This window comes from Ostrinia nubilalis, chromosome 16 (assembly GCF_963855985.1).
Source record: "Ostrinia nubilalis chromosome 16, ilOstNubi1.1, whole genome shotgun sequence".
NCBI classification, from domain to species: Eukaryota; Metazoa; Arthropoda; class Insecta; order Lepidoptera; family Crambidae; genus Ostrinia; species Ostrinia nubilalis.
Genome location: NC_087103.1, coordinates 8,849,991 through 8,866,325, shown reverse-complemented (window position 1 = coordinate 8,866,325; position 16,335 = coordinate 8,849,991). Strand labels below are relative to the sequence as shown.

General features: G+C 36.2%; 2 protein-coding genes across 2 annotated transcripts in view; one reads left to right on the top strand and one right to left on the bottom strand.

The window, feature by feature from the left end:
• Nucleotides 1-16,335, top strand: part of LOC135079345 (elongation factor-like GTPase 1) — a 198,466-nt gene that overhangs the window by 12,531 nt on the left and 169,600 nt on the right. The gene's annotated exons all lie outside the window — the stretch shown is intronic.
• The window catches only part of LOC135079351 (uncharacterized), a 79,997-nt gene that overhangs the window by 5,730 nt on the left and 57,932 nt on the right, over nucleotides 1-16,335 (bottom strand). The window contains exons 2-4 of the mRNA XM_063973992.1: nucleotides 4,478-4,588; nucleotides 2,662-2,802; nucleotides 939-1,101 (exon numbers count right to left, since the gene is read on the bottom strand). Coding sequence (XP_063830062.1) covers nucleotides 939-1,101; nucleotides 2,662-2,802; nucleotides 4,478-4,588 — 415 coding nt within the window. The remainder of the gene's footprint in view (nucleotides 1-938; nucleotides 1,102-2,661; nucleotides 2,803-4,477; nucleotides 4,589-16,335) is intronic.

The following is a 16,335-nucleotide window of genomic DNA, read 5'->3' as shown; positions in this document are numbered from 1 at the left end:
TTACCTAGTATGTGGTTCTCTGGACACCGGCATATGACCAGGTTGTGCGACTTGCCGGTCCTGATGTTTTGCAGCGCGAGCAGTGACCAGTCTCTGGGTGCTCTGCACTCTCGCATCTCTGACACTGCTTCGCATGTCTGTCTTCTGTTACTATCTATTTTATGCTCTTAGAATAAATGAAGGTTTATTACCTAGTATGTGGTTCTCTGGACACCGGCATATGACCAGGTAGTGCGACTTGCCGGTCCTGATGTTTTGCAGCGCGAGCAGCGACCAGTCTCGGGGTGATCTACACTCGCGCATCTTCGACACTGCTTCGCATGTCTGTCTTCTGTTACTATCTATTTTGTGCTCTTAGAATAATTGAAGGTTTATTACCTAGTATGTGGTTCTCTGGACACCGGCATATGACCAGGTAGTGCGACTTGCCGGTCCTGATGTTTTGCAGCGCGAGTAGTGACCAGTCTCTGGGTGCTCTGCACTCGCGCATCTTCGACACTGCTTCGCATGTCTGTCTTCTGTTACTATCTATTTTATGCTCTTAGAATAAATGAAGGTTTATTACCTAGTATGTGGTTCTCTGGACACCGGCATATGACCAGGTAGTGCGACTTGCCGGTCCTGATGTTTTGCAGCGCGAGTATTGACCAGTCTCTGGGTGCTCTGCACTCTCGCATCTCTGACACTGCTTCGCATGTCTGTCTTCTGTTACTATCTATTTTATGCTCTTATAATAAATGGAGTTTATTACCTAGTATGTGGTTCTCTGGACACCGGCATATGACCAGGTAGTGCGACTTGCCGGTCCTGATGTTTTGCAGCGCGAGCAGCGACCAGTCTCAGGGTGCTCTACACTCGCGCATCTTCGACACTGTTTCGCAGGTCTGTCTTTTGTTACTATCTATTTTGTGCTCTTAGAATAAATGAAGGTTTATTACCTAGTATGTGGTTCTCTGGACACCGGCATATGACCAGGTAGTGCGACTTGCCGGTCCTGATGTTTTGCAGCGCTAGCAGCGACCAGTCTCTGGGTGCTCTGCACTCTCGCATCTCTGACACTGCTTCGCATGTCTTCACCAGTGTGACTGCTTTGTACGCGTACTGGAAATTGTGGAGAGAAAAATAATTACAGTTTTGTCGCAGGAAGAGGAAAGCTTGAGATTTTACTGCAAAATAATGTAGAGTCCACTGTGTGTTATTATTAGATCTAAGGAATATAACTAAATACGGATTAATCTAAAATCTAATCTAAATTATTAAATATATAACCTCTCAGACCGTTATCTATGTACTTTTCAAATTCAAGTAAGTAATTAATTAGTGACAGTTAAATAAATTTAAAATACTAAAAGTAAATCATGCTTATTGAATTGCCCTCAAAACTTCAAATATTAGACCATTATTTAAAACATTTTTTTATCCACAACGAGGAAGCTCTTGGCCTGTATCTCACCTGATGGGTAAGTGATGATTAGGCCGAAGGTAGAAGCGAGCTTCACCCGGAATCCTCAACTACGGAGGTTACATTAAGCTTTTTACAAACTAAATTTTTTAAAACAAGCTTGTAGCAAAAGTCAATTAACTCAGTGCTAAAAACACTCAAGTTGTCCACACCAATGGTTGATGTAAACTATTAGAAACCGCATCAAAACATGCCCTTGTCGCTAATTAATTCCCCCACAACACTTATTAAAAGCAGTTAAGCCATTCCAGGTAAACAGCACTTTCATGGCATCCGCTGTGAGTGCAAAAATGCCAGTTGAAATGAGACTAACAACTTTCGTTATCTACTAGTAAGCGCGTTCCGCCCAAATAAAGACACATTTTATGGTTTTAAAAGTGAATCGATACTGATTTACTCGTAGTAATGGATGAAATAACAAACTAGAATGGCGTCGGTGTAAAACGGTTTACGGGAAAATGCTGCCGCGAAATTTTACCGCAGAAAATACAATTAGTTTGACAAAACCGCGTTTTTTGCCATTTGACAAGTTTATTAATCTCTGAAGTCGACTGTTTTATAAGCCACCAAATAGTTTTTCTATTGTCCGTTTTTGCGGCACGTGAGAGGTTAAAGAATGAGAAATTTCTGAAACTGCGAATTCCCAATAAAATACCTTGAAAAGCTTAATTGCCGGGCTGCGGTGTAAGGAAATCTCAATGGGCATTCTAGCATTATTCTATGGGCAACCACATATGGGGCGCAAGTGGTTTTATATTGTTCTGTCATGGCGAAAGAATGCCAGTTGGCAACAATGGTGGATGTTGACCATTAATGCGCTTGAATGTAAATCGCGCCCTGGATTGTTCTGTCTTGGCTTCTGGTGTTGTATAAGTTAGTGAGCCGTCATTTAAGCATAGCGTTAAATGGTTATTAAGGATTTGATTTATCTTTTCTATATTTTAACTTTCCATTGCTTATTCCTTAAGATGCATAAATAATAGCTTGAAAATGAAATAAGTTTTGTTTGATGACTTCATACAAACTAGCGTATTGTTATAATGAATACTTCAGAAGTAACATTAATGACGGTTTTAATTCCGCAATGACTTTTCTCCGTGATTTCGAAATTAAAACGGCTTTTTATTTTGTAGTAAAAGCCATAAATGATAAAATGGTCCTTCGAGCCGGATTTTAATAAAAAATATAAATACCACTACCTTCTTTTTGGAATCCGTGGTGAGACGCGTAGTATGCAGGTCGTCGGCGTTCAAGCTAGCAGAACACGGGTCCCGGTACCTTGCCGGGCACGCACACAGAGGCTGCGTGTAGTTGAGTCGCACATACACTGCGTTACACACCTGCAAACACAGTATTTAAATCATTCATTCATGGAACAATAAAAGAAAGGATGGACAGCGACTTTAGTAACTAGAATATAGGGCGAATACTGAATCGTTCAAAAGTTAGTTACATTTCACTTGTCATTTGTTTTTGCTCTGTTACTTAACACAATAACATCTTCCAATCGAAATAATTTTACCTCGATGATAATCGTTACGACAAAACGTAAGCTAAAAATGTTATTCGCTAAGTTATTTAGCTTTAACGACAAAATGATCACTGATACCTACATTTAATTTCCTGTTTCGCACACGCGTTAAGACCTGCAGCAGTTTTATAATATGCAGAATATATTTCCTTAGCTAAATCATCGTTTTGACGGAATCTTAACCAAGGAGATGTAATATGTAGTTAAAAAAAGTTAATCATGATTTCCTATCAAAGGATTACCTAGTAAAATTATTTGTAGGAGTTGAGTGAGACCCATTTTTATAAAATTATATTCAGGATAAGTACTAAACTTTTAGCTGCTGTTACTTATTGGTATTCCAAAACTTTCTACACAACTAATAGCTTTACTTTTGTCTGTGTAGTTGGTTTGCCAAAAATGAACTCGTAAATTGAACACTAGTATTTAGGACTTACTAATTTTTGGCAAAGCATTTACTGGGTGAGCTTAGCAATTCAGACATTAACGAAACGAAGTCAATCGTGAATTTCACATTGTCTCAACTAACTGCGCTGCAACAAAGCCTTTTTATATTTTATGAATTATAAACATTATCTAACTGTAAAATAGAGTGGTTTAGTATTGGTCCAAAACGTCGGACCTACCTGAATTTGTTACAGTAATCGACGGTCATTGTGGTGACGACAGTCATGTTCACGATCGACACATTTTTAGAATAACAATCTCAGTATCGGAAGCAAAAGATTTACCTCCAAAAAAATTCTATTAAATTATCTAGAAATTGTCTCTAGTTTCGCTGATGCAGTTATGCTTCATCTGCCGTAATAATAAATTTTTCAAGAATGTCTGTTGTCATGTTAAAATTTATTATTTGTTCGTAACTTATGTTTTTCCTTATTATTTTATGAGATCAATGTTCTTGTAAAAAAGGTGACTTATATTCCATGGACTCTAAACGTTTTTGTTTGTGATTCGCTTCGTTGAACTGACGCCATAGTCTGGATTTACCACTACATTTTACTAATAAGTACTTTTTACTTAGTGCTTTTACGTGAGCAGGAAAGGCTTCTAGTACATATTTTGCACTTTTGACACCTAATATGTTTTTGAGTTGAACTTTCGGAAAAGTTCGTGGTTCAAAAAGCATTTAGTCATATTTGTTTCTGAACGTGAAATTAACAATAATAATACAAAGCTTACATGCTATAGATGACCCACGCTGAACTGTCCCACCAAACTTAATGACAGGGGGGCGCTATTATCGTTCAACTATATGGTTTCCAACATGGCAAAAATCGGAACCAGCGATCCGGTATTGACGGTGGCGCCCTACTGTCAATGTCATGCATAGGACAGTTCAGTATTTTGGAACTATATGTATTTTTGACCCCCTTAGACTAGATGTTGACGAGGGTCATAAAGGTGTCAAGTAGTTGGGATGTGGCCACGATTTCTTGTATTTTAGAAGGGTCAATCCGTAAGGTATTTAAGTAGTATTTTACCTGTTGTATTGCGCATTCTGGCAATAAATAGATGTGTTGATTGTGTGGGTAATAGTGATATTTGGTCGGCTTGGCCAGTACTGACGTCGACCCAGCTGGTAGCGGCACAGTCTGAAATAAACAGAAAAATACATGTTAATACAATATGCGTGTATACAAAGTAATTATGCTTGCAATAAATATTGCTCGCTTCCACCTTCGGCCAGATCGTCACTTACCATCAGGTGAGATACAGGCCAAGAGCTTCCTCGTTGTGGATATAAAAAAAAAAAAAAAAAAAAATACTTTCGATGCGCTCTATTTATTGTAATATCAGACGTAAAGTATATAAATATTGAAAAACGTATGCTTAATGAAGCATAAAAGTGAAAATTGCGAGTTATCAAAGATACCACGGATCTATTACTCTTGTAAAACAGAATCATTTATTTCTCTTAACACTTGCCTAGCGAATAATTTCTTGTAGGCTCTAGCATCTGTTGGTTTTCATGCAATTAACATGAATAATTTGAATGATAGTGTATGTATAAGTAGTAAGTAAGTAGTAACAGTTCATGGCGATGAAAGCGTCAATTATCCAACTCGTCATTAGTAATTGTCACAATGATGGGAAATGTCACGAAGTCGGCCCCGACCCGCAATGCTACAATCTTATTCATTCGCGCTCACACTTTTCTGAAAGTTTCTATGTCAACTGCCTGTACGTGTGCGCTTATTGAATTTTTATTTGAAACAACCGCAGACTCTCTTGATGATAGCCTTTTGATTATTGCAAATGGAAGTTCTTAGGCATTTATCGAGATACCGGCTGTTTTCATCTTATTTTTTGCGGGGTCCGGACATGATACTGTTTTGGCGTCCGCTGACATATCCGTAGAGTCATTCGTGCGCGATGATTCCTTACTCGACGAAATAATTCTTCACGGTCATGCACCTGACGATTTTATACGATTACGTCGTCACGTTGCCAGTTCAGGTTAATAAACTGGTTAACGACGATTATCTGTTGCATTTTTTAAATTTCATTCGTATTTTATTCTTTGCTCGTTTACAAATTCAATTTTGAGGTTTAAAAAAACTTTATAACAAGTGAGAATATTGGTGATGCTGTGATTTTTTGCCGTCATTCCACAGCTAGAATAATTATTGTAGCGTGGCGTTGTTATTTGTAATCAACTTACAGTTGGAAGCAAATACGCAGCGTAACTTTTTCGTTGCGAGTAATAGAAACAATTTCAATTAGTATAAAGTTTTCTCATCTCGCGCAACACTTTTATTGCTGCTTATCACGAAAGTGGAAATGCTAGTGTTGGGAGGCCGTTATTCTTCAATAGGTTTTACTTCGTCAACAATTACAATGTTCGCCCGCTGTGAAGTTTAATTTTGATAAATATCAGTCTTTCGCCGATCTTCCCTCTCATCTGATCTAGTAACCCATATTGGTATCAGATAAATGAATCATGATCATAACAACAGGCTTTACGATTTCGTCGCCATTGCCTTTAGGGTTCTGTACTAGTATCGCCCTGTAAAGACTTCAAGAGAATTCAAGCCTACCTTAAAGATAGTAAAAAAATTAAATATAACAGAGTAAAGATAACAGTAAAGTAACTTTTTCTATCGCAAACTTATGTTTATACCACCTATACTATGATAGTCAACTGCCAATTTAAGTATATTTTTAAACCATATAATTTTGTCGATTGGTGAATGTCCAATAGACTCCGAAATGGAAGATGATGCGATGTTTTCTAAACAACGTAGACGAGGAAGAGTAACTGGTAAGAGACATAAATAGATAAGCATTCATCTCGAACGAGGTTACGGAACCCTAGTACGCGAATCCAAGTCACACTTTGCCGTTTTGTTATTTATTTTACTATTACTCTTAGTGAAGATTTGATCAGTTTGTTTGCCATCATAATATCCGTGCTCATATTTCTAACCGCAAATAACATATTTTATGTTAACGACCCATAAATTATAAGTACCTACTTAAATAGTTAATTGTTAAGTAGCCGTGTATATTAACGCTTAATGAAACTACCATAGAACTGGCAGATAAATTCCATTATATCCTATTTTCTCTCGAAAGTGTCTGCCATAACTTGTCTGTAACTATCTAGACTCCTTAATAAGCCGTACGCGTTACGTGCAGAATTGCCTTTTACTGACTGGTGCCGTGATTTGTATGATATTTTTCGCACGTGCTCAAGGCGCCCTCTTAACCTCCACAACTATGAGTGTATTTATTTTTTCCACTGCACCTGAAACCAGATACTTTTCTTTATTATTTATTGCTGTCACTTTCACTGTTTTCTATGAAACCACTGACGCTCTTATTAACACTTTTTCGTTTTAATTCGATTGTTTCTCATGAAGAAATTAATTGTTCGCTTTGGTAGGATCACGGCTCTGCTCCGTTGATTGCTTTCACCTTGTCTCTCGTTGGTACTTATCTTCATCATTAGCAATGGATTAGACTTTAATTGGACTTGAGTTATATGAAATGGTAATATTATAAAATAGTTATGATGAACTTGAGTTTATGGTAAGAATTTACGGTTCTTTCGAGCGGTACCGTACTGATTCTGGCGTTGATAAGACTTTACGTCTGTAGAGACAAGTCAGGAGAAGGCACGGCATTCAGAATAGGTCCTCGACTAAATGTTTTTGTAAAAAGAACTAGCCGGACGTCACGTGCCAGTGAAATTGTGGAATTATAGCGGCAGCGGTTTTGGTTGACGCCTTGTCGCTATTATCATACGTTTGATTGCGGCCGGTTCCTTTTTCCACGCGTAATTGTTATTATCACTTGCTTTTTCTGTTAATGCTATTCTTAATTGCTACATTACCTACTTTTTCTTGTAGTAATTACTCTATAAATTCATTTCTTTAGATAGTTTATTTGTAATTACAGTGATTTAAGTTTCGTTTGTTATAACCTAAAATGTAAGACGAATTTACGAATTTGTTCTGCTGTCAAACAAAAAAGACCAATTACTTTTAAAAATCAGGTTCTTGCGAATTCAACGAGCATACTTTTATACAAAGGTGTTTAGTCAAAATAAAAATCTGTATCATATAGAGAAATTTAATGGTATCAATCACTATGATGGATGCTATCACCATCGAATCTCACTCGAAGCGTGAACACCAACCAATTAGAAATTAAAGATCGCGGTCGCTAGAGCGCTGAAGTGTTTACATTCCGAACAAGGAAAATGCCGATGGTGTTAGATAGATTATCATCATATTCTATCATGCGTGACGTCGTCCACGCAGATTAATAGGTGTACATACTGTGTAACAACACACACGGTATTCATTGTTAATCGCTTTTAAACGACTTGATTCGTCTCCTTTAGCGAAGTGAAAGTGTAGGTGTTAAAGTAAATGTTAAATACATTTCAGATGATAATGTGGCTTAACATCTAGAGATTACTATACAAAATACTTTTGTATCAGGGCTTTAGGTAAAACAAATGACACATTTACAGTATTTGAATTTGAAAAACAAACAGAAAGCGTTTAAACGAATAGCGGTACGAATCCAACGATCCGAAATATGGTATCTCCGTGTTAACCAGGCCAAAGTTAAGGCAGTTCACACGACGTTTTCCCTAACAACGGATCTGCGGATCGCGATCAAGTCTGAGGCCAAACATCGTGACATAACCCGAGATTCAGATAAGTAGGGATCGGTGAATAATGGACTGACTGTCACGTCGTGTTACCTGTCCGTTTGTAAAAAAATAGAGGTAAAATATGTTTGTTTACGAAATCTCCTTAGTCTGAAGCACGAATAGAATGATTTACGGTATCCAGAGCTAGCCTTTGCCCGCTGTTCTGCCCACGGGTTTTATGGCTTGGTATGGACAGATTAGCGCATAGTTAAATACTAGTATAATACGAGGATACGACTCTTGAGGACTTGGCATTGTTAGAAATATCCATGTCAGTACAAAAGATAAGATTTAGCATATCGTGAGCTACACAATAGTCTTCAGAGTTTGTTATTTCCTACAATTTAATGAGCTGAGTACGTTGATCTGCAAAAAGTGTATAAGTATCTGCAGTTTTCTTTTTTGTCATTTCCTTCTGCATGTTTACCTGAACGTATGCTTACAGTCATCAATGTGTGTATCTTGAATCGGAGCAAATTAGCAAGCGTTTGAGTTCTGCAATTGTAACTATGGGAAAACTTTTTCATAATTTTTACCATCGTAATGCAATTAGCATGTTATGTAGATACTTATATGCCGTACTTTTGATACGTCTAGTGCAGTTTCAATTATTCTCGCAGTGTAATGAGTAAACGCTAACGAGTTTGTCGCGCTATAGATGCTTGAGTGTACAGCGATCGGCGCGTCTTGATACTTGAAGCGTTTGTGCAAGCTTTTCTTTTACAAATAAGTCGCAGTGTCTAGTTAAATCAAATCATACGATGTTTTAAATTATCACATTTAGAAGGTTAATTTGAGATCAAGATAATTTCGGGTAAGTAATAGTAGAAGACTATAAATAGTAGGTACCTATTATTTATAGTCTTCTTGCATCTCTTTGCCCATTTTTACATTCGCTAATCTAATGAAAATGTTTTCTATCTCTCTATCTATAATTTATTGAATGCAAACTTATTCATCAGTCCTCGCTATGCATTTGTTGTCAATCATCAATCTGGTTGTGACTAGATCAAATGGCAATTGTCAACCGAGTATCCGTCTCCCGATAGCTTCCGGCGCAAGTCAATTTATAGCGGTTGATGTTCGCAACAGCTTACATTGTCTGCCTTATGAATAAATTATTAATAAAATGAAGCAGCTGATACAAATTCAGCAAGTATCAATGCCGATAATTCCGCATCGCAATAGCAACGTGGTTTGCGTTCGTTGGCCGCGACCGTAGCCAGAATAGATGAAACAACCCACTTTGTTATTTGAACTTCTGAACTCCCCTGTTAGAATAATGGGTAGATAGTAAACATAAAAAAAATTAGTTATAGTAATAAATGACGTTTTTTTTAATGCCAATGCATTCCTTTGTATTTTTCTGCTTATAATAATATGAGAAAAGTTTCATTATAACTAATTAAATTAACATTTTTTTACCAATTTTAAATTATTAATCAAAGATATAATATAATTACATTAGACAGATTCTTAATTGCTACCGCTTCCTAATCACCACGTGTCATGCCCTAGTTTAGTATAGTTGGTAAAATTATTGTAATAAAAAATTTATTATATTGTTAAGTAATAAAGCGTTTATTTCCACCCGGTTAAATTACTAATGACAAGCATAATTTAATTAAAACCGTCTGTTCATAATTTCCAGCTTTCTACTCACCTAGTCATGCCATATCAATAAAGGATAGTTGATAAAAATATTATAATAAGTAATCATTAATTAAAAAAATATCAGAATCAGAGATCAGAGCAGTCGCCCGACTAGAAGAATTGTGGCTTCGGTTCCCGCTTTAGCGACCTATACGATCATAGATTTTTTAAGTTATTTAGTTAAGATAAAAAAGTTCGTGTGTGAGTTTTCATCTCCCGAGATTGTCTGCTCTCATTTATCTGTGGACCAAGCAACCCCACACAAGTTCAGGGTTGTCAATCGAGTAACTGTTCCACTTCCGACACGACCCGATTTATTCGATTACGAGATGCGCACGCGTCGCTTGTCGAGATCTCGTTAATTAATACGACTTGGAAGGAACTGATTGCATTTATATGCGTTTTCCTGAAGCAGTAATATTAAAAAATAATTTGTCTCTATATTTCTCTTAAGATTTAAATATTTTATAATTCAAATTAGGGCGATGACGGTACAACAAGCTAAAACGCTGTTTGTTGCGTGCTACGTCATCAACGCAGGGTTTTCGTAATTGAAAACTTCTCTTGGAATCTTTTTTTATCAAAATTAATCTAACTAACCTAATTAATCGTTTCCAGCTGAATTTGTTCCTTTTTACAGACATGAAAATATGTAAGTACTTATGTATGTAATCAACTTTTTTTAAACTTCAGTGCCAAGCAATTAACATTAGGTACACATTAATGCTTAAAGTAATGAGCAAAAATATATTGTACAGTTTTTTCATTAAACTGAAACTAACCTGCCTTACATAATAGTTTATGTGGGTGCATTTTTGTGCTCATGATTGTAAATGATCTCATGAAAGTGCATTTGCAAGTTAGTGTTCCTCTCATTAAACCATGGCGCCTCCAATCAAAGTTGTGTTGAAGAAAAACAAGTGCCTACACGTACCGTGAACGGCACATAAGGTTATTAATTTTTGTGAAAAAATAGCCTCTATTTCAAGTGCATAAGAAGCCACAGTGTTTAGCTTGTCGTTCTATCGTCTCTACCCATCTCAAATTCGCGATTAAAAGAATACATAACTGATATAGCGTATACACATCACACCCCATAAGTTACAGTGCAACTTAATACATTTATGCATTTATTTATTTATTCTCCTCCCAACACTTTTTTACACTTATTGAAGACTATCTTCTGGATTTACATTTTTAATTAATATTGTAAATGTTAGTAACTCTTGTTTTATAATTTTTTACGCCTAGCCCCTCGAACAATGTTGTTATGTGTCGATTTCAAAATTAAGAAATCTTTAAAGAGGTAAATGTATGAGATGATGAGTTGTAGGTTTTACATAGTGCAACCAAGCATTTCTTAGTAACGGACCTAAATGAACGATTTCTATATTAATTATTCTTCTCACTTTATTTCAAGTCTACCACAGATTTTACTCAGTCGTATAGAGAAAAATAAAATTTCGATGAAAGAAAAAAATAAGCAACTCGAAATAATTACTGTACACAGACAATGCCGCGGGCACAGCTAGTGCTATAAATCAATTCGATAAGCATTACCTCGAGTCGATAACGTATACAAGAAAACGCTTTACGTATAGATCCTGCAAAATAACCAGTAAGTAGATGGACGAGATAATTATTTCGCTAATGACACACGCTTACATAATACGCGGGTAGTATAAAGTATAAACAGCTGCGAGTATGTCGTGTGTTAGAATAAAACTTCTCGTGCATATGTTTATGGTAATAAGGATCAGAATGAACTTGAACTGCCTGAACGTTCTAGCAATTAGTTAAGGTCGGCTAAACGGTTGGTATTGCGGTTAACTCCCCAAGAATCCAGGATTCGCGCGTACCGTTCAATCAATACTGTGCTCACAATTTGTTGTGCATTGATTCCAGTAGCTATTGGAGGCATTTTAATCGGCTTGTTTGCTAATTGGGCTGAGGTGGTGCAAAAAGTATGAAGGCACAGACAGGCAACTCGTATAAGACTCTCGGTCAATGGCTGGCGGCCGGGCTAGATACAAAGTCTGACAGACGCGAAAGGTGATGTAGTTATGTCAATTTGTTTCATATTTACGAATGCGGATGCGGTCTTTAACTAACAACTAAGCACATTTCCATATAGTTAATTGGTAATTGGTCTTTCCTGTGAGAAGATTCTTCTTTAACAATTCTAGAGCATAACAATCATGAGTGTGAACTCTGCAAAAACTTTTGCTTGTTATGAGTATAAACGCATTCAAACACAATTTACGGCACACTGAAATTAACGATTGATAGTCCTACAATATGCAGTCAGTCATGCTGTTTTTATATCTTCTTGTTACTTGTTATTTATTGGGCCTTCATTCATAAACTAGGCATAAGTTCATTTATCTATAGGTGGTAGATATGCCAGTCTCGTAGACGTACTACTATCTGCTTACACTATGGCTATTGTCGGTAGGATCTTGCTAGATGGCTTGTTTTTGCAACCATTACGATTTACGACGTCTTGTGTATTTAACAGTATTTGTAAAATTACGCATAAAAGAAGTTGCTAATAGTATGGCAGTTCATTTAAATGAGTAAAACACCTTTCGGATAATTACAAAATTGTCCCAATGTATCACAATTTACATGCAATGGCACCTAAATAATACCCTTGTTGAAGCCGTATGTCAATGTGTGTAATTATAAGTACTGTCGTTTTATGAATCGTCCCGTATTATCCTGTTAACACTACAGAAATAATAAAAAACAGTTAAATGCAAGTGTTGCTCGAGGGTTTTATGGAAGGGTTCCGTGCGAGTGTATTCTGTTATAGATCGATATATTAGGTATATTTACTAAAGTACCAACTGTGTCCCATTGACAGACAGGCAGAGGAGACATAATCAGGGTCCCATTGACACCCTTGGGCACAGAATCCTAAGTAGCAATTTTTTTAGCAGCAAAGATATCGTGTAACTGTGTTTTACGATTAAGTATTCTCACAAAATACATAACTAGATATTGTCTCTAGAGCTACTAGACTGATCTGGAATTCAGATATTTTGCTCCTTTCGTGTTATAACAAACATTCTACTTACTTTCGTTATTCGCGAAGATTAGTTCATTGATATCAAACAAATATTTCCATGTGCAATGCTTACTCGTGCCGTGAGTCATTGCCCACTCATTCCACTACAATAACTAAGATCTATTGTGATCTTATTCTTCACATTTTCTTTGTAAACAACCATCCATTGTTAATGCCACGAAAAAGATTAAAAAAACCGATATATCTAGACTCGACTTTGCAAAATAGAGAAATCGAGCGTCGTGAGTCTGTTTTAAAACCTCAATAGAAAGCGTCTGGAATCTAAAGTTCTAAACTATACGTTTCATTATGAAAACGATTATAAAATCGGTACAGAGTAACCTGAACGTAAACTTGAAAGTGAAACCGCTAATGCATTTGGAAACTGTACCGTATTTGCAAGAATATTTATTAATTCACATACATAAATGATTAGTTCTGCTTTTATGCGGCTCGTGCTAAACGTGGTCGTGACGTTTACATTTGTTCATTCAACTGTTTGTATTATTGTTGTTTACTAGCACTCCATTCATGCGTCCGTTGTAAAGTGCGTTGAGATGCTGGTATAAATCATCATAAGTAACAATGACATCTACAACATCATCATGATAAATTTATCATCGTCATCGCTATTGTAAACCGTTTTTTTTCTAATCGAGTCAGGTGTGTATTACAGAACGATCTAATTAGCAACAAGAATAGATTAAGGCTTTTAATTAGTAATTTCACAGGACAAAATCTTTGGCTGAAATTGACTCGAGTTTTGAGCTAGGTTTTTGTAATATGGACATACAACTGTTGGTCTTCGTTTCTTCATGTAAATCAATAAATTGCGAAAAGGGATTTGTAGAGTTTTAATGCGTTTAGAATCTGAATTACGCCCTTCCTGGTATTTAGTTACGACTCTCTGATTTAACAACACAACGTATAAACCAATCCACATCCTGGGACTATTTCTCACAAACATTTCTATACTTAACCCATAAATTTAATGACTGCCGTTAAAACTTAGTTATTTGCAGTCCTAGAGGACAATAATTATACTGTCTCCAGACTTACAAGTAAATTAATCCACAGCCTAGAGATGAGTTTGTCGTCATTAATGACTCTACTTCGTTTTCCTTAATAGTTTTAACTACTTATAGTAATTTAACAGACGTTTGCTTCTGCGGAGTACTTTATCTATGAACGTTTATGCTTATAAATAGGTACTATATGAGTAAGTATGTGGGCTTTAAATGCACATACGGCATTTTCCAGCATAAGTAGGATCTTTATCAACTCACGACTGCCTTCCAAGCAAAATGTCCCATTAATTTAGAAAGTTCCAGAGAATATTTGATATAAAATTCAGCTTTACGTTTCTAATGCCCGGCCGATTACATGCCGCAAGATTTGTTTGTTTGTTTATTGAATTGAAAAGTATACAATTTCTCTTCGGATGTCAGTCAATATGTTTTGACTGAAGAATTTAATTAAAACCTACAGCCCGACTAAGTCTTAGTTAAAATGTATAGTTAGGAAAATCAGCGTAATTTACGCCCGTAGGTATTCAGAAACATTACTATGAGGTCTCACAGTACGCGTGGACGCACAGGGTCACATACGAATCAATCACAGAGCTCTATTCAACGCTGTGCGTTCGATTTGCTGCTTCACTTAAGCAAGCATCGTTTGTGAATACGGGCGTAAGATAGTGTGCTTGAAGGGACCTTTCTACATAACTGAAGTTCTAAGCTCCAGCAGTTTATAAATCTCACTGATTACCGCATTCAATGTCCACTCCAGATGTCAGTTGAGTAATTTAATGAATGACCACTCGTATCTGTTTCCTAGTCAAAGAAAAACCAAGTTAATGAGAGGAAATACGGTATCGATGAGAAGATTACACGTAACAGTATCTGAGACCAATTTGTTGATCTGAGTAATTTGATTGAATCTAGATTTGATGCTAATATTCTGCGATGGCCTAGTAATGTATGTTATAAGCTGACCTTGAAATAAAGCACAAACGTGAAACATATTGGCCGTATGATAGAGTCAAACGTAGACTAACGCCCGTATTTACAAACATTACTATGAGGTCTCACAGTGAGTATGAACGCACAGGGTGACATAAAAACCAATCACAGAGCTCTATTCAAGGCTGTGCGTTCGATTTGCTGCTTCACTTAAGCAAGAATCGTTTGTGAATACGGGTGTAAGTATATTTATCGAAATTATATCGATCTATTATTTAAATCTTAAACTAAAGACAAAACATTGATGAAATGTAAACTGTCGAATACATTTTGTGTTACATTGATCTTCCCAAACCCAAATAATACAAAACGATTAAAGTTACTTATAAAACTAATAGACCGGTCAATGCATAATATTCATAATGCTAGGCTTCTGTAATACAAGAAAATCTTTAATTATATGAACAGTTGCAGCCGTCCCTTCATTTCAAATTTTTGCCGCTTGATTGCACTGTATCGAATCATCGTAGAATTAACAGCAGTAATGATGATTATGTTTAATTATTGTCTTTATTGTCCCTTCATAAAGCAACCTACGGTGAAAAGATCTTCTGATCCGTATTATTACTATTCAGGTAACGGTCAATACTAATAATAAACTAATGGTCTTACAAGTGCATTGTTCTAAAATACTGTGAAGATATCAAAAGAGATTTCATTTGATTTACTCATGCAAAAAATGGCCAAGAAAAAAGTAACGCAAACAACTATTTTGCGTAATTTAAGCGAAGTCGAACCGTGAAAATTGATAATCCTAAGCAAAGAAATTCTGCTACCGTCTTCAGGCACTTAGGAAGCGCCTTTTTATCGAGATTCGCATAAAGATAAATCTTGTATAATTTTGCCAAACAAAATCGTTAATAACCATAACATTTGTAACTACTTACAAGGACCTCTAAGTCTGAGTTGCACCAGTTTATTTTAACCGTAACTATAACAATGACCGGCATTTTTGTATGGAATTTGACAGATTTTTGCCGTTTGTTAAAGTAAAGGTAAGATGGTGCAACTCAGCCTAAATGTTGTAGTCTCACAATAGGAAAATCTAGACTTCATTCTATTCAGTATTGCTTGTCATATGAACATTAGTTACCGTGTAGATATTTCCATTAGAGAAATAGTTGTTTTGAAATAAATGAGAATGATGTTAATTGACAGTTAATAACGGCATGACATATCACATTTATTTCAGTGTTTGAATTAACCGATTAAGTCTAAAATTTACCAGTCAGTGATTATAAGTGACGATAAAGCCTAAAATGAAACGAAGCGCTGAATCAAAACTAATAAAGAGGTCTATTCCGAGAATAAAGATACAAAATACGAATTGTCTCGGACACTCGAAATATTGTTGAAATAACAAACAAAAGCCTTAAAGGATGACTGTGGCGAAAAGCTAAGCTATTAAATTTAGCGGTGTCCCCAATA